The 18,903-nt window shown below is 39.6% G+C and overlaps 1 protein-coding gene across 24 annotated transcripts in view; it reads right to left on the bottom strand.

Annotated features, from left to right (window-relative positions):
- Positions 1-18,903, bottom strand: part of ARHGEF28 (Rho guanine nucleotide exchange factor 28) — a 119,586-nt gene that overhangs the window by 46,273 nt on the left and 54,410 nt on the right. For 19 of the 24 annotated variants that reach the window (XM_064403174.1, XM_064403169.1, XM_064403163.1 and 16 more), the window contains 4 exons: positions 9,010-9,140; positions 6,291-6,592; positions 3,652-3,796; positions 2,262-2,373 (listed from right to left, as the gene is read on the bottom strand). In XM_064403174.1, coding sequence (XP_064259244.1) covers positions 2,262-2,373; positions 3,652-3,796; positions 6,291-6,592; positions 9,010-9,111 — 661 coding nt within the window. In that variant the 5' untranslated portion in view covers positions 9,112-9,140. Of the gene's footprint in view, positions 1-2,261; positions 2,374-3,651; positions 3,797-6,290; positions 6,613-9,009; positions 9,141-16,715; positions 16,933-18,903 lie in introns of those variants that run through there. The other 5 variants (XM_064403159.1, XM_064403177.1, XM_064403166.1 and 2 more) reach the window with 4 other exon arrangements.

Genomic DNA, 18,903 nt, shown 5'->3' on the forward strand with positions numbered 1-18,903 from the left:
GTTTTTGAAGTTGTTAAATGCTTTCAAAGTCAATGTTAACATTTTCAGACTTTTTGTATGTTTCATTCACATTGAATGTCAAAGAATCAGAGTGGTTATGGTTGGAAAGGATCTCAAACATCATTGGAGTACTGAGGGAGCTGGCAGAAGAGCTTGCCAAGCCACTCTGCATCATTTATCAGTTCTAGTTAGCCAGGGACACCCCAGACAACTGGAGATTTACAGGTGTGGTGCCCACCTACAAGAAAGGTCAGAAGGAGGATCTGGGGAACTACGGCCTGTCTGCCAGACCTTGGTGACCTCAGTGCTGGGGAAGGTTATGGAACAGAGTATATTGAGTGTGATGACTGGAACATACAGGACAGCCAGGGCATCAGACCCAGCCAGCATCTCCTGAAGAAGCTGGCAGTTCATGGCTTGGACAGGTGCACTCTGCTGGATAAAAAACTGTCTCAATGTCTGGGCCCAGAAAGTGGTGGTGAACAGACTTATATACAGTTTTGAGTCTGTCAGCAACACTGTTCCTTAGAGGGCAGCACTGAGGCTAATCGTGTTTAGTATCTTTAACGCTGATCTCTGTGTGCACATCGAGTGCACCCCCAGTCAGTTCACAGATGTCACAAGCTGGGTGGGAGTGCTGATCTGCTGGAGGGCAGGAAGGCTCTGCAGAGGGATCTGGACAGGCTGGATCATGGGCCAAGGCCAGTGGTGGGAGGTTCAACAAGGCCAGTGCTGGCTCCTGCCCTGGGGTCACAGCAACCCCAGGCAGTGGCACAGGCTGGGGCAGAGTGGCTGCAAAGCTGCCACAGGAAAAGGAGCTGGGGGTGCTGCTGACAGCAGCTGAACATGAGCCAGCAGGGCCCAGGTGGCCAAGAAGGCCAATGGCATCCTGGCCTGGACCAGCAATGGTGTGGCCAGCAGGGCAGGGATTGTGCCCCTGCACTCAGAATGGGTGAGGCCACATCTCAAATCCTGTATTGAATATTAGGCTCCTCACTCCAAGGACACTGAAGTGCTTGAGCATGTCCAGAGAAAGGCAACAGAGCTGGTGAAGGGTCTAGAGAGTAAGCCCTTTGAGGAACAGCTGAGGGAGCTGGGGCTGTTTAGCCTGGAGAAAAGAAGGCTCAGAGATGACCTTCTCACCCTCTACAACTGCCTGAAATGAGTGTGCAGCCAGGTGGAGTTGGCCTGATCTCCAAGTCAACAAGTGACTGCACAAGAGAACTGCTCAAACTGCTCCAAGGGAGGTTCAGGTTGGGCATCAGAAAGAATATCTCATTGAATGGGTAGGCATTGGAGTAATTTCCAACCTTAATTACATTATTCTATCTACTTCTAACCCCTCTGCCACAGGTAGAGATGCCACCCTTAGACGAGGTTGCTCAAAGGCCATTCAACCTGGCCTCGAACATTTCCAATGATACAGCATCCCAAACTTCTCCAGGTGTCCAATCCATTTTTTTCATTGTGGCTCACATGTCCTGTCTCTTGTCCTGGACTAGTGAAAAACTGAAGGTATATTGGAGTGAGAAACAAGCTGTAAGTATGGCAATGGACAGGCTTACTGATACAGAGGTCGAATGAAATGCAGGTGCTTTTTAAGTGATGTGAGCTGTAGGAAAAGTGCAGTGTATGTATCTCACTTTGCATGGTTTTTAAATATAATCTATACCCTCACTGAGAAATGTGTGTGCTGTCTTCTAAATATGAAACTATGTGTCTGGAAATAAAGCATGACAGAAGCAAGTCATAAAAAATTACAAGCTTCTTGCAGAGGCATCTCTGACTCCGCTTGATGAAGTGGGTGGGCTTTGCTTCCCAGTCTGTAGAGATACCACAGCCCACCTGTGTTTCAGAGATTGCTTAGGATCTGTGGGAAGCTGGAACCATCTGTCCTCTTTGATGCCTCTTCTGTGTCATTCTGAACTTCCTCCTGGTCTCTGTCACACACTTAGCAGGAGGCTAGTGTAAGGATCTTCCAGTAAGAGGATTACTGCCCTTGTCTGCATTTGTTTTTGTGGCTATTGCTCTCTCCTTTTGTATGCCCTGTCATGGACAGTCACTGTACCATGGGCATGATGGGGCATGATGGGGCTGTAGATGGGGGAAAATTGCGGGATGATGGTAGGGCTACCATGTAGTAGCTACTACTAGCCCTGAAGGCTACTAAACATACACACTGGTGAGCTCTGTAAAGTAACATCATCAGGACTGGGCCTGAAGCAGGCAGGTGTTGAGTAATGCAAAGCCAGAGAACTGACCTCCATTTGAATCCCCAACTGCAAAGTCACGAGGAATGCGAGGTCTTCCTACCAAACCTTTGGATGAGGAGTAGGAATAGGAGCGTGACCGAATCCCAAACACTGTGCATTCCTATGAGAAATTGCAGCAGATGAAATCTTGTCATTTTGAAATGCATCAGCAACAGAAACAAAATAAATCAGGAACAACTGACCACTCACATAAATTTTCTTGGCTTCAAGTTGAATTTTTAACAACTTCATGCAAATTCTTAGGAAGTCTGTCATACTTCCACCATGATAAATTTTTGTATGCTACAGGAAATAAGTTGTGGGTGCAAATTAGACCAAGAGAATAAAAGAAAGCTTACATTCTTCTCCAATTTGGTAACATGTGACATCCGCACAGTATTGTTGGCCATCATTTCTGATGGCTGAGCTATCTTCTTTTACCAAGGAAGGCATTAATCTTAGTACCTTTATACCTGAAGAACACTTCAAGGAGCCTTTGGCTATGCCTTAGTAGTTACTGATGTCAGAGTTTCCAAAAAAAAGGAGTTGACCTCTTTTTTTTTCTCTCTGTTGTTTTTGCTTGTTTTATCATTATAATATTTGAAAACATTTTCCAGTTACCAAATATCTCAAAAATAATACCTGAAATGAAACCCCCTAATTTTTGATACGTCATTTACACTTAAATAGAGAGTATTCCTAAAACTCCTGTAAAGTGTTCACCTTATTTTTTTTTAAAGTAGCCCTACCATATTTAGTGTTTTTGCTGAACTCTTTTTCTCCCTTCATGAAATCATTTGCTGAAGGTCAGATAAAGTTCTACAAGTGGCAACAAGTGCATCTAAAAAATCATAAAGAATCTCTGCAAACAAGAAATAACTCTATGTATATGTCTGAAGATCTCAGAAATGGCACCATGGTCTAATGAAAATTAATGTAGACAGGATACTTCAGAAAACCATAATGAAGAGATTTACATCAATCAATGGACACCCCAACTGAATTTCCCTGAGTGTAGAAATTGTTTTATAACAGGCAGCAGTAATGTTTTACACTTTACAAGACATTACTCTCTCACATAACTAGAGCTGGTTAAACATTTTCTCGCTAAATATATTTTGGTTAAAAAATATTGATTCACTGAACCTGAAATATTTTCTTTGAAACACTTCTGATAGATGGTGTGTTTTTTAAAGCTGAGGCAAATCTCTTTTTATGGCAGCTGCCCAGCCCAGTCACACCCAGGGAGTTTCAGCTTCACTCAATGCGAGTGGTCCTTTGAGAGACTAGCACTGCCAACTAGGAACTCATCTTTCCCCTTCAGATTCAGACATTTCTCACATAGTTTCAATGATTTGATTAAAAGGAAAACAATTCAAACCAAGACAGGGTCAAATACCTTGGACTGCTGACTGGTAGGTAGATCCAATCCATCTCTGCTAGAAGCCATGGCCTCTGCAGAGCTGAGGGGACGGTAGTGAATACGGGATCTGTCCGACACACCACCGCTTCCGTTGTCTACTTCAAGGTCATCGAGACTTGAACTGAAGAAGACAACAAAGTCCTTAACTTCCCTGAATTCCTTATAGCAATTTGCTTCAACCTTAATGCAATAAACAAAGATATGGCTGAATCCTCTGACTAATGACAGCCCAAACCACCATGATTATGTCAGGCAAACCTTGCCCTGAGGTGCCTCTCAGATCTGGTCAAGGCAGCCAGTTTCCCTGTCCAGGACCCCCTGACACAGTCTTGTGGATCTGCAGTGCAGGTATCTGCATCACCCACAATCACACACACTCCCACCACAGCCAGCCACCCCTGGATCATGAGTTTTAGACACACGTTCAGCATCTCCCGAAAAATAGATCTTTTGTTCCAGGCATAAATCTGTCTCATTTCAAAGAACATAAGGAGAACTGAGACAATAAGTGGACTGAGACAACTACCTCAGATTTCTGTATATGTGAGTATAGATGGATATTATGTGCATGTGTGTATTTGGAAGATACAAACAACATGGCTGTTAACAGACATTTTTATCTACATCTGTGACTTCATGACAGAAGATGGAAGAGAAAAACACCAAGATGAGATTAAGGAGGCTCTTGAGATAGTTTATGAGGTTCAGTTCAAAAGACAGACATCTAAAAACATCTAACAACAAGCAGACTGAAAAATCTCTGGCTAAATCAATATGTCAAACATGTAGAGACTATTTTATTGAAAAGGGTTCCTGAGCAGGAGAGTGCACTAAGGTTGCTCAGTAGTATCAGAGTTTCCCAGGATGAGGCCTGTTACCTGCAAGAGCAAGTTCATGGTCTCTTCATCAGAGTGTCTGAAAGGAATGGTTGACTGCTTGCAATAGCATTCCAGCCTTACAACATAAAACTTTAAATTATGTGTGGTATTTCTAAATGGCCAGAGTTCCTACCAGGGATAAGAGCACAAAAATTCCTTCACACACCACTACTTTTTTAAAGCACAAATCTATCGCTACTGTCTGAAACTACTTCCTTATTACAATTCTGGGGACAATATTTTGCAGTACTTCCAAATAATAGCCCACATGACATCTCAGAAACAACTTATATAAATGCATTATCAGTTACTGTCACACGTTAAAATTGAAAAAGCAGTACATGTCTATGTCAACAGACAAGTGTCCATGACTTACTGTGGTAACTTCTCTAGGGAACTTCGCTGACATATGAAGCTGGTTTAAAAATAGAATTGCATACTACTAGTCTTATTTTATGCCTAATATTTGCATCAATTACATAAGTCATATGACATATTAAGACAAATCACATGTCTCTGAAAATTTATGTACACTCTCATACAGGTGTATATATTTATATACAGTTCTCATACAGGTACCTAACCAAGGTCTTAAAAAGGGTGGGGTTATCTAAAAATACATAGGATAAAAATGTTTCTAACTAGAGGCACAGGAAGATTGTGGCGTGATATCCCTATAGCTAGCAAGAAAAAAAGCAAACAAAAAAAACCACCTCAAACAACAACAACAACAAACACCAAAAAAAGGAGTGTGAAAAGATAAATTCTGTCTGACATTTATTTTACTATCTGTGTTAAATATTCCTGCTAGTGGGACTTCATAGTTGCATAAGAAACTCAAAATTAAGGTAGAGAAAATCTTATTGCCCACTTTCAATAACAATTGGCTGGCCCTTCTCTTCCTTACTGTTTTTACATAGATCTGATGCTCTACCTCCAACTAGTCCTAATACTCTCCAAAAGGTGGGAGCAAGATTCAGATATCCTCCTGCATAAGAAGGAATGTCATCTATTCAGAGAAGCAATAAAGCTTTTTCATCAAGAAAATTTATTGTTAAATTGTTTGGTTTTTAAATTAGTTGTTAAAAACCTAAGTTTAATGAGCAAAATTATAGTTCTGTCTTCAAAGCTCTCTGCATTTCTGAAGACATTTGGAGGAGAATCTTCAGACAAATGGCAGCAAACCTTGTGTACCAGCAATGGAGAAGAAAACAGTCTGAACCTGTCATAAACAGCAGCCACAATCTGCACTGTGTCTTTTGAGATAAATACCTACACAATCAGGAGTAACAAGGTCCTTCTACAAGCCTATTTAAAGACTTGAAAGATTCCTAGAGACTTCAACAGATTTTGGACTATTTTCTTAATGGAAAATATAACTGAGGAAAAACACAGTAAAATTCTGTTATCTGTCAAAAATGTCACAATGGCAGTGACAGTGAAGAGATGATCCTTTTTTTTATTTTGTTAAGAGTATTTGCATACAAGAAATAAAGGTATAAAAGTATCCATTTGCATTCAATATTCATTTACTAAGAAGATACTTTTATGCTTTAAAAATGTCTTCACAGCTATTTTATGAAAACAGATTATTAGGACAATAAATATTAGTGAAGAAAAAAAAGAGATTTCACCCCAATAATACAAGTTATTATTTCTGATTCTGCTTAATTTTTTAAACAAAAGGTGATAATAAATAATCCTTATTCTGGCCATACCATCAAGTAAACTCCATACCTTCTTCTTTTCATGTCAGCAAAAAGCTGGCCCCGATCCTTAATAAATCCATGGGCCTTGAATGGAAGATATGAATCTGGTACATACAGATGAGAAGGTGAAATAGCATGTCTTAATCCTGTGTTTTCTTCTTTTTTTTCTGGCCTTTGATTTTCTTCATTTGGGAGATATGTAAATTGGTCATTCTCCTCAAGGGAGGGAGATGAAGAGCTCTTATCCATCAGGATTGAGTTGGCAGGGTTCAGACAAATTTCACTGCTGACACCATCTCCATGAATGTAGTTAGTCTTTAAGTCTCCAGCCTGCAGGTAAAAAACGACTGCTGGTAAGAAGCAACAACAAGATATATTGTCAGGAAACAAGGACCTGAGAAGTCTGCCATTTTATTTATGGCTACATGTTTTGTGGGTTTTTTCCCTATTACTTTCTACACCACATGAATTTAAGGCAATTTATATGACTAAGGAGTTCTAGACTTTGCATTACTTTTTTCCCTAATTAGAGCAGCAATTAATTGGTATTTCCAAGTCTTCTGAATTTCTCACTCATATTTATACCTTTTATTAAATGTACTGATACAAATATTTATAGATTTTATTAAAAACGACCCTTAAGTTGAGCAAAAAATATGCAAAATACATTACTGTGGGACACATATGGAAGAGAATTCAAACATTCTGCAATTTAATTTGGAAAAATCAGCCTACACATCATGCACTTTTAATTTTTCATCACCAGTTTCCTAAGCTTTTTGATAAATATACATGACCTGAAACAGAGTTTCTCAAGGGCAGGAAGGGAAATTACTCTTATTTTTTGCCATTAAGCAACTTGAGGCCTGAAGCACCTCTCCTTTTGCACAAAGACAGGAACAGATTTGGAAATTCTATTTTCTCAGGTACAGGGATCAGAATTTAGACTCTAGTCACAAATAATTCCCTGTTGACTGTGCAGAAGATACTAAAATACAGTTCACTGTTGTTTTTTTAGCTAGAGGCAACAGTCATGTAATTAGATACTGAATAATATTGAAAAGTCACATTGCCAGTTAAAACACTCAATCTCCAAAAAGCACCTGTATAAAAGCAAGAACAAAGGAAGGATTGCAAGCATCTCCAGAGCCCTGGTGTTTCTGATTGCTCACTTCCTCTTTTCCAGCTCCTCTTGAGATGTGCTTTCATCCCCACCTTAATTATGCTTCTTTTAGTAAAGGACAGGAAGAACTGCTGGCATTTTTACAGCAGCCTACATTTACTTTCAAAGATACAGCACATGCAAGTCTGGAAATACTTCTGTTGCACTATGCAGATGACATGCACGAAGGTAAAATGCTTTTCCCAGGCCTTGTGCAGCTGTTCCTCCCTGAAAGGTTATTCCTGTCTGGGCAATGTTCCTCCTCAGCACCAGAGGGACCTTCTCCAGCAGCCACTCTGGCTCCTGCTGAGTGGTGCTTAAGGGAGGATTTGGCCCCAGTCAGCAATTTTAAGAAGTAGAATGTGGCCACATAGTGAGCAAAGGTTAGCAACCCAAGCTGAAGGCTCCCTGAGCAATACACTTGGGTAATATTTCCATCTGTAATGGAGATGCAGTTCTGCAGCTCTGTCCTTCCAACCTTGATATTGTTCAAATCAAGGGTTCAAAGACTGCACTTTGTAGTCCCCCGACAGCTGCTCATTCATGCATCATTATTACACACATTCATCTGTAATATATACTACAGAGATATATATATATATATATATATATATATATACACTTTTATATATATATGTATGTAATATATAATACATCTCTTCAGTGCATTTTGAAATCAGAAAAGCCTCTGACTTTAACTTCCATCTCAGATGTCACATGAACTGGATCTGCAGTCAATGCAGTGGGTGAAGTGTTTCAGGGAATGGGGTAGGGGTGGGCAGGAGGCAAAGAAAAGGGGGGGAAAATCACACTTGCAAAATCTCAGACTTCTAACATTATCTGATAATTTCTTACTTCTATATTACAATTTGCAGGGAAGGGAGAGCTCAAAGCAGGTTACAAATAAATTAAACATCATAAAGCACCACTGAAAAATAGCTACACACCACCAGAATCTGGCATCTCTTTAGCTAGACCCAGCCACCACACACAAGTTGTTACTAGTCAGACTCATGCCCAAGCCCTAAATTATGGTATCTGAGTGTGATCATGAAATAAAGACTCCAGGTGCAACACAGTGATATAAAATGTCACTTTAGGTCATCTCCAGTGCTTGTGACAAATCAGAAATGTGAGGATCTCCAATATCAGAATGTTTCATGACAGTTGTAGGACATCAAATTCACCTTTTCACCAATATCTTGTTCTGGTTGAGCCTGTAAGCCTCACTGTGAGCTTCTGTACTGTGAATGTACATAGAATTCAGAAATGTAAAATGCACGTGAAGAGTAATATTGTAAAGAAGCACATGCTGTTTAGTTCACAAACACACAGAAGAGACAGCCTGCCTTAGAGTACTTCCTGCAGGCTAGGGAGAGTAACTCCTATAATTGAGTGAATCTGTTAGAAGAGACCTCATATAAAGGTTACAAAATACAGCTGAGAAGAGTAAGATATTACTGGTTTTAATTTAAAATTTTATTAATTGACAGCACTTCTGACAGATTGAAAAGATCCTACTATTATGCAACTAAATTAACACAAGGTGAAGAAAAATTAGCCAGAAATTCAAATATAAGCGTACTTGGTCTACTACCATGCAGTTTGCATATACTTCATCACTTCCACTCATCATGGGAGAAAGTCTGGTTGCAGCAAAGAAAGTAGGGGCAGACTTCAATTTCATAAGAACATCAAGGGCAGAGTGTCTGTGCTCTGGAAAACAAAAAGTATGGGAAATTTTCCATTAAATCTCAAACCATTTCCTTCTCATGTGTATATACTACCATAAAAATGGCAAAGTTAAGCATTAAGAATCAAATCTTAGCATTACAATTTTAGTAATATCTGTGTGACCGCAGCAAAATGTGCTCATTTCATAAGTGCCCAGCGTTTGCTATATTTTTCAGGAAGCCTACAGCTGACAAGACTCTCAAGGGTACCACAGAATCATTCACATAAATAAAAAATAAATGTTCCTGTGTATTGGTTAGCAAAAGTTTCTATTTTCCACCTAAGTAGAACTTCGCAGAGATTTGTGGTTGCAGAAGAACACTGGACAAGATTTATGGGCTGGGAAGAATTATGCATGGTTCTGCCTATGCATTAAATACCTGACATCTGATACATTAAATAAATTAAATACAGTTCAATTGCAGTCAAATAATGATTCTCTAAAGCATTCTACCTACTGGCAGCCACATAAATACTAAACTTAGACCAAGAAATCAGATGTTCTTTAAATGTTCTTAAAACAAAACCAAACAAACAAACAAAAAAAAAATCTAAAAAAAATTTCAAAATAGATATAAATAAAATACCACTAATACTGCCTTTACAGAGTGACAGCAATCAAGCAAGACTTGCTCCATGAAGAGGATGTTTAGGATGAATACTGCATCTGATCTGCTTTTGAACAGTTTCACCAGAAATCATTAACAGAAATCCAGTTTAGTTTTCAAAAGTGTGCTCATGACTACAGACTTTTAAAAAAAATATTTAATGGCTTTGAGCAGCAAAAATTCTGTCCTACAAGCCCACTTCTCTTAAAACTGGCTGTAAGACTGAAGAGCACGTACCAGTCCCGCGTTTGAGCTGGGTTATTTCTGAATGTAAAACAAGCAAAATTTAGCAAAGCACAAAACCAGGCTAGTTGTAGACTGTGTGAAAACAATGTAAAAAAAAATCACAGACACAATGCAATTTTCCTTAAAATGCTGTACAGCAAGCATTGCCATTGGAAGTGAATGAAGACACACGAGCATAAAAATGATGTGATAGAGGAAACTATTGTATCCAATAAAATATCCAAAATCAAACCACTCAATAAATTTAATTTGAGTTTGTCTGTTGAATAAAATAATACTGAACATTATTTTTAAAATATTTTTTATGCTGCATCAGGAATTTATTTTCTACAGAGGTGTAAAGAAAAAGATACCACTAAAGACTTTCCTCACACTATATTGATATAGCAACATAACTGCTTTTGGAAGGTCACAGAGCCAGATAGCATGGTTTGGGTTAAAAGAGAAGTTTAAAAGTTATCTAGTCCAGCCCCCTAGCCATGCCCAGGGACATCTTTCATTAGATCAGTTTGCTCAAAGTCCATCCAAGATGCTTATAGAAATCAGATTGCAAGAAAATTAATGAAAAAATGCAACTGGATTAGAAACAACACTTATTAAGGTCTGGTGCAAAAGTCCCAGACCACTGCCAAATCTGTAATGATACACCACAGCTTTTATTTAATTTTAAGATTCCATTTCATAAAGCCTAAGAACAGTAACCTCTACACTTAGAGAAAGATGGAAGTTCCCATTTAGATATGGCACAGTATGAATATTTGGTTTTGAGTCCTGGAAGGCCTTGTGGAATCTCATACCATTAAAACATCTTCATGCATGTCATTTTGTTTCTCCATCAATGCAAGAATTTTAATGATTTTAGTGACTCTCATATTGAGAACTGTTAAAGCTGCAAACCATTCCTAATGTCTGACAGGATCCCAAACCCTTTGTTTATAAACATTATAAAAGCATTGTTTTCTACAGCAACTCATCAAATTCTGACAGCTCACATCATATGGAAATGTGATTTGGCAAAATTGACAGTACTTTCTTGTGGCAAATAAAGCTTTCCAAGGGTTGGTCTTAAACCAACAACCAGGGAAAAATGTGTCAGAGTCTCCATTGCTTCTTGTATGCTTAATGTCTTCCTCAGCCTGCTCTCCCTCTCGTATATAAACCACTGGGTACAGCAGGCAAGGGTGGTGTACATCTCCAGTGTTAGGCTGACAAAGGTTCAAGACATACCCCCAAAAAACAGCTCAGGCATTACGGATTCCCACATCACAGTGTAAACCTGAGCCTAAGAAGTCAGTTTCTTGACTTCTGCAATAGTCCCTACTGGCGGGGTGCAGAAACCTCAAAGATAAGGGGGCTGATGTGTATGTCCAATACACAGCAATAGGCAGAGAGCTGTGGAGCCAGCCAAGGACTGTCTGTAATGACATGCTGTGAGAAGGAACAGGATGTGGCTCAAGAGTAGGGCAACACTTTTCGGAGACAAATATCCTTCTTCTGGATCCTGGAGATCAGCACGGCGCAATACAGCTCAAGTGCAGAAGGAGGTAGAGAAGTAGGTATGGACTGTAGGAGAGGGGTCAAGACAATCCAAGACTCCCAAAGCCCTCTTACCCATTTCAAGAAAGATCTAGAAAAATGGACTGTGCTATCTATACAAATGATAACTCTTTTGTATAGAAAGCAAGAAACTTAGCTCCTAGGTGTGATAAAACAATCTAAATAAACATACTCCTCAAAGGCTGGGCTGTACATGAGCCCCAGGACTCTGGATCTAGCTGGATTGACATTCAAGCCAGGACTGGTGATCTCCCTTTCTTTCTCTCTCCTCCTCTTTAGTACATCTCCCTCTCTCTCTCCTCCCTTTCAACCCACCTCTTTGCCAAAAACCCACTGCTGTGTGCTTACAGGAGGACATCAGGAACTACCTTATTAACAATTTCCATGCCACGTTGAAATTTATTGCTAAAATTTTGTAAGCTTTTGTGGGCTTTCTGACTTTTGCCATTCATTTTGACCATGAACATCTATGAGCATCTTGGGTGATCTCTTCCCCTTCAGGGTGGGATGTCACATGGGGTCTTCACAGTCACTTAGTGGACTGCAACATCCCAAGCCAGAAAGAACCCAAATCCCCTTTCTAATAACATGTTACATTATTTTAAAATCCTGTACAAGAGTAAAAACCTAAGTAACAAATTCTGGAGAAAGATGCTACAAGTACAAGCTATAGCACAATATGTTACCTGCAGTATCTTCAGTCTGTAAACCCTTATTAATCACCCGCATTAAATGCCATATGTTTTCCTGGAGATGCTCCAGTTAGCCTGTGGTTAAACGTGAGATGACTAAATAAATATTAATTGGGGTTTTAAATGGTAACAAATTATTTCAGGCTTCATAGAATCAGAGAGTTACATATGTTGGAAAAGATCTTCAAGATCATTGAGTGCAATGGCAGTATGACCCCATTGTACCTCTTTACTCCCACTCTGCTCCCTTGCCCCCTCAATTTCAAACATGAAGAAATGACAACATCAAACTAACTTTGTAACATGAGAAGTTTAAAGCCTTGCTGAATGTGGGGGAGAGCAATATTAATTACACATTGACTGTGCTAGTAACTTATTTCCACTGGAAAGGCCCACATAGTTTAAAAAGTGACAAAATCATTGCTAATGTGCAAATCACACGCTGCATTCCTACAGCTTCACTAACTGCCTCTGGCCAGCCTTGCTGGCTGCAAGCGCTCTAGATCTTACAGAGACCATCAGCAGACCTTTCCCTCCAGGTTAACATGGCAGCAGGTAACAGCTCAGTGTACTGGGCACCAGCAATAATATGCAGCAAGGCTGCACTTGCCTCAAAGATGAAGAATATCAACAAAATCCATTTTCAAATAAAATGTCTCAAAAATCTCCTCTGGGCATTCAAAAATGTTATTCACAGTGCAGATGCAAAAATTCAGCATAGTTTGTGAAAAGACTGGACTGCCAGAGCAAAGTGGCAAAAAAAAGCTGTCCCCAGAAGGGTTTAGGTTCTGTAAAGTATTGGAAATGGATTTCAAGATGCTTACTAAAGTAAGAATGACCTGAATAGAACAAAGGAGAACTACCTTTGCTACTGAAACAACCTAGCAAGCACAGCTCAACAAGCTAATCCTTCTGCCAGAACTGAACACCCTCTGGCTCTACACTGTGATCACAGAAAAAGAATAAAGACATGCTTCCTTTAGAAGACCATCTGCCTGACAAACAGTCAAGAGAGATGTACGTGTTATTTAAATGTCATGCTGGAAAGAATAATCTCCAAACATGCGCAAAATAAAAGACCTGGATCAAAGACTAATTAGGCACAAGTTCTCTACATCTTCTCTAATATTGTAGAGTAATACAGCAAGGCCTGTGTATTTTGCCAGCCACAAAGCTTATACAAATACTATAACTTTAAAGAAACACATTATCATCATAGCAGTAATTAAAAACATGTTTCATGTTGGTGAAAGAAAATGTATAGCCTTGAATGGCCTGTGTTGGAAAATAGCAAGAATACAACACTGACTTTTTTCACAAAAATCAAAACTCAACTTGTTTCATGGGAGAACACACAGCAAAAGAGCAGTTAAATACATCAACATGACCAAGCCAAGAGCCAGGAAAGAAATTACAAATTCCCTTCTCTAGATTCAACGAACAGTTTCAGACAGCTCATCACATTTACCCCCAGCAATCTGAGCAAGGTTAATGTATAATTGAAAGTCAGTGAAAAATACAGACAGCTAAGTGCATGGGTCATGCAGGACTGCAGATATACTGCTCTAAACACAGGTCACCTGAATTTTTAGAAAGAAATTCCTAGCATGTGTCCAACTGAAATGACATGTACATCTATAGATATGAACCATACAATCAGTTTCAGGGAGAGAACTGCACCCTTAATTGAAGTTTCTTAGGCCTTCATTCAGACAGCACAACTTCTCCTGACAGCCAAATTAAGCAAGTACTCGAGAATAAGCCTACATGGAGGGTAAATTATGTAAGCTTTGGAGTGCTGTTGTCACGGATGAACTGTCTCAAATCTGCAAAGTGGAAACTAAAGTACTGTGTTACCTATATACTAAACAGGGGGATCAGGCATATAGATGCTGGAAAATAATGCCAACAGGTTCAAGATGTAGTCCTAAAGTAGGCACTAAGCATAAAATCCCTTGTCAATCTGACTTCGGTCTTGCTCACCTAAATGTGGGCTGTAAGAAAGCATCTGTTTTCAATTTGGGATTCATGGTCCTGACTCCCTCCCTGAAGAAGGCACCTTACCTACCACACAAATGAATATGCAAACAGAAACAAGTTGATGTCTCATTTTATAGAACAGTATTAAAAAAAAAATATTATATGGGATGTTTGGTTTCACTTCACACCTCTGCACAAGTGGACTCAGTGTGTAACTCCCACCTCCCAGTGCAGTAGGACAGACTTATCAGAGACAGATATTCTCAGCATCCCTGAAGGTTTTTAAAGCTCACAAAGAGGCTGAGAGAGTCACTGTCTCTGAGTAGGTAGGACTGTGCAGAGTAAAGACTATGCCTGGTGACAATTTCACATAAAATAACAAAATAAACACCTTTTGTGTCTTGCAACAAGGAGAAAGTCCTAGATCCTCTCCCTAGTCCAATCACTAAGACAGAGTCATGTTCACATTCTCTGTATAGCCTAATTACCCTTTAAATATTCCATGCCCAGCACCTTCAGCAGGAGGGGCCAATCTGCAATGCATGTCCCAAAGGAGAGAAGTCTGCACTTGGCTCCTGACAGACTCCAGGAGTTCAGGGGAAGGGCAGGGGTTGCACATGCAGTCTGAAAGGTTCCTGAGCAGCAATGAAACTCTGAGCCTTGAAATGTGAAAGCACTGATGGGAAGTGGTGTGTGATAACTTTGACTTTCCATTCCAAAGAGTGGGACAGTCTGCACAGCTCCCTGGCCTCCCAAGAGGAGCAACCCTAGGTCAGGATACCAACAGCCTGATGTTCCAGAGGGGAAGGGTGGCAGTTGAAATTTCATGGTCCAGAACAGCTGGAGCACCAGCATAGATACATGATTCCATGATTTGTGGAGTGGCTGGAAGAGCCCTGCACTCTTTCCTGCCAGCCATTGCAAGTCTCTTGTTCACTGAGACCTGAATCCCTGCAGGAATGGAATGCAGCCATGAGCTAGGTGCCCCACACCTGCATGCCAGGATCAACTGGTCATGTTCAAACACTTGCAGAAAAAGACACAGATCATGAGCTTAGATCATGAGCCTCCTCTCCCCTTGCAAAGGCACTTCTCCCACCACATCAACACACAGGATTTCAATCCTCCAAGCACAAACGAAACCTTGAACTTTACCACTGAAATATGCACAGGCACCCAAAAGCACCTTCTTCCTCCAACAACCCCACATATAAGGTCAGCTGTGTGTACAAGCTGCATGTGTTGGTATACTATTAACAGGGATGGAAAATAAGGTGCAATACTGTAACATACAAACACCACATCTGTATCCAGTGCTTTACAACTGGACGAGTATTTTAAAAAGATCTGTCTAAACAAAGGTGAATGAAAGATAAGTGCACAGCTACAGCATTTACAGATAAAATGAGTCCTTCTTTGAGATGGAGTAAACACATACTCCAACTGTGCAACTTGAAACTCATTTAATCTCTGCAAATTGCATGTGCATTCATACACACTGCAGAAACTCCTGTGCAGTTGGGAAATACTGGATTTCCTCATGAAGAGAAGGAAAAAGTTGAGGAAGTGCCTCGCACATTAAAACATGCATTCTATACACATTTTCCTCTCTAAACTAGGTCAAAGTCTCAGTCTGTGTAAAAATTAGTCTCTTGGCTTACTGTATTTAATGACACTGATGCATCTTACTTCTCAGATTTGGGGTTTTTTCCCTTTCTGAAACACAAAAAAACTCCCAATTCTATGAAAGGGAAAAAAGCAGAAATCTTTTTTTTTCCCCATTATTTTCTTCATTCTTTTCCTTTTATATGTAGTAAAAATCTTTATTTCCTCATTAAAACTTCCAGTCATAGTTTTTCCTTACTTAAACTTACCCGTCAGTGTCTTTGAGCTTCCTTGAAATCCCCCTTTCTCATACTGACAGCATTTATAATCCCTACCTCCCAAAGATTTCTCCACAAAGAAGGATAATGTCTAACTGTGCAAAGACAGTAACTGACCTACTTAATTTTCCTCTTCATTCTGGCATGCTTTTTCTCATAATTAAAAAAAAAAGAAAAAAAAACTGTTAGCTGTTGAGGCATAATTGAATTACCAATTTCTCCCTAAATGAAAATAACTGCAACCAGCAGAACTTTTTCAGCTGCTGCCATCCCATGCAACTCCAGGGTGTCTGAATTGTTCAGTTGGAGCTACCCATACATCAAGAAGGGGGAAAAAAGCTTTAAGAGAGTAAAGAAATAAAAACAATTGTAAAGAACAGTACATAATCTGGAGAAAAAAATATTTTCTTTTTACTTAAAAATTCCAACTCCATTATCTGAAAAGGCATTAAAAACAGTGAGATGCACATTTGATAGAAAAAAAGCCACCTCACTCAAGCTGTTTATAGAGCCACCTTCACAGAAGCAGAAAATGAAAAGGAGGGAGAGCTGTAAAGCAAGAGTCATTTAAAATAAGATAGCTTTTTCTACCTGGTTTGGATGCCCTTCTTCGAATCCTCATTTTAGGTAAGGAAGGCCAAGAGTAATTAAAAGGTGAATCAGAGTCTGAGTCCATTTTTGTGCTAAATAAACAGAGAGCAGATTCCCAAAGCTGCACTTTGTTGTTCTCAATAGCAAGTCAAGCCTAAGAGTAATGCGGAATAAACGAATGGACAAAGAAGGATCAAATTGCCCACTAAACTCAGGGGAGGGAGAAGCTGTAAATGTTTGCTCTCTTCAGGCGTCCAGGCATGTAGACAGATTGGGCTGCAAATATTAAAGCAGAAACAAGAAGGTTGAAGTATGAGAGCTTCGGGCTGAGCTGCTGCATCGTGGTCCAGAGCTATTTGAAAGGTCACTGTGTGCCAATGAATCATTAACTCACCTTTTCATTTTGATGCAAATGAAAACAATAGGAGCCGGGTAAGGAATGAGAAAATACTTCTCAAAAGCAAATAAACTATTACAAAGCTTTGTTTCCATGTTAAAAGTGGGGGTTAGAAGATCTCAAATTAAGAGATGGAACAAAATGCTGGAACTAAGGAAGCCAAAGATGAACAGCAAGCTATGAGGACTAATCAATCTGCTGGGCTCTATATCACTCCAGAGCAATACCCCTCCTCTCAGCGTTTATAATTTTGGCAAACCTTGGGATGTTGCAGCTGGAAAAGCAGTGATAACTCACTCAAAATCTGTCACTCCCATCTTTCTAGCTCAAATGAGCTTAAAACTTAAGTGTCGTGAAGAAAGATTACACTGCCATTAGAGGAGCATTTTTTCCAATAATATTTAGTCTGCACAGTAATTTCTCCTTCACACAGTCACCAAGTTAGACAGTGAATCATCAGGACTTTGTAGAGCTGGCACCTTTACAGCTCTGGTCTAACCTCACTGCAATGCACAATACAGCTAGTGACTAATTTACAACAAATCTTCCATTCTTATACAGTCTCCCTGAACAACTCATAGGCAATTAGTATTCAGTAGGAACTCATTATCCCTTCCCCCAACATCTTTACCCTACACAAACTACGTTTTTTTTTCAAACAGGCTTATATGTGGCTACACAAGAGCTAATACAAAAATAACATGTCCACTGTTTCTTAACCAACTCCAGCAAACATTTCTTTTAGTTACCCCACAATGTATGTGGTTTTGTATTCCACATAAAGGAGGAGAGGGAATGTGGATCAGCTTAAATGTCAGGTTTTGGAAGATGATGACATTTGAGCTTGTTAACATTCCTTACTTCACTTCAATTATTTTTCAGGCTACTAGGGTCTGCAGCACTACTTCTGTATTATGTTTCAAGTGATTCTTTGATCCACATTTCAGTCAGAGATAACAATGTATTTGTTGAAGAAAATAATGCAATTCAAATCCAAATTTAATTCAAAACCCATTAGAAAAATATCCATCATATTTTCAGGGATAAAATAATTATACAAGCCCTTCATAAAGTGGACAAATTACATAAAACACAGTTGAAACACATCATTGTTCTGCCCTTCCCTTAACTGAAGTTCTGCCAGCTTTGTTAGGCCTGAAAAGAATAATTCACCCCAGACACTGGAAGCCTTAGACTTTCACTTTAAATATTAGACACTCTCAGAGACTTTGTTTGATTTATATGTATAATTAACAGCCCCAGGGAATTACAACAGACAATGGAAAATACAGGGAGGATATAAATCCATGCTTTAAGCATCCACTTCAAAATATCTCCACTCTCTGGAATGTCAGGTTCAAATTGCACTGATAAATCCCCTGGGTGTACAGGAACGCAGGCACTGACGCAGTCCTTCCCACCTGCACACCACCCAGGGCACTCGCCTGCCTCCCACCATGACCACGGTTTGAGAAATGGATAGGACAGAGCCTATCAAGGAAAGCCTTCCCAACTGCTCCAACAGAGATGATTTCCCCTCTACACAGTAAGTGTCCCTACGTAAGTGTCCTGTCTGGCTCATTGGATATATTTAACACCAACCAGAATAAAATTTTTCTTTTCAGACAAGCACAAATGGCAGTGTTCCATGGACAAAGGGCAGTTTAAATGTAGAGAGCCGTTGTAGAATTTCTCACCTTTCAATTTCATCAATTATTCTTTTGTTCTGTTTTATGAGAAATGGTAAAATTTGCTTACTTCTGTGATACCTCCATTTGCAAATATTTTCTG

Source organism: Passer domesticus, chromosome Z (genome assembly GCF_036417665.1).
Source record: "Passer domesticus isolate bPasDom1 chromosome Z, bPasDom1.hap1, whole genome shotgun sequence".
NCBI classification, from domain to species: domain Eukaryota; kingdom Metazoa; phylum Chordata; class Aves; order Passeriformes; family Passeridae; genus Passer; species Passer domesticus.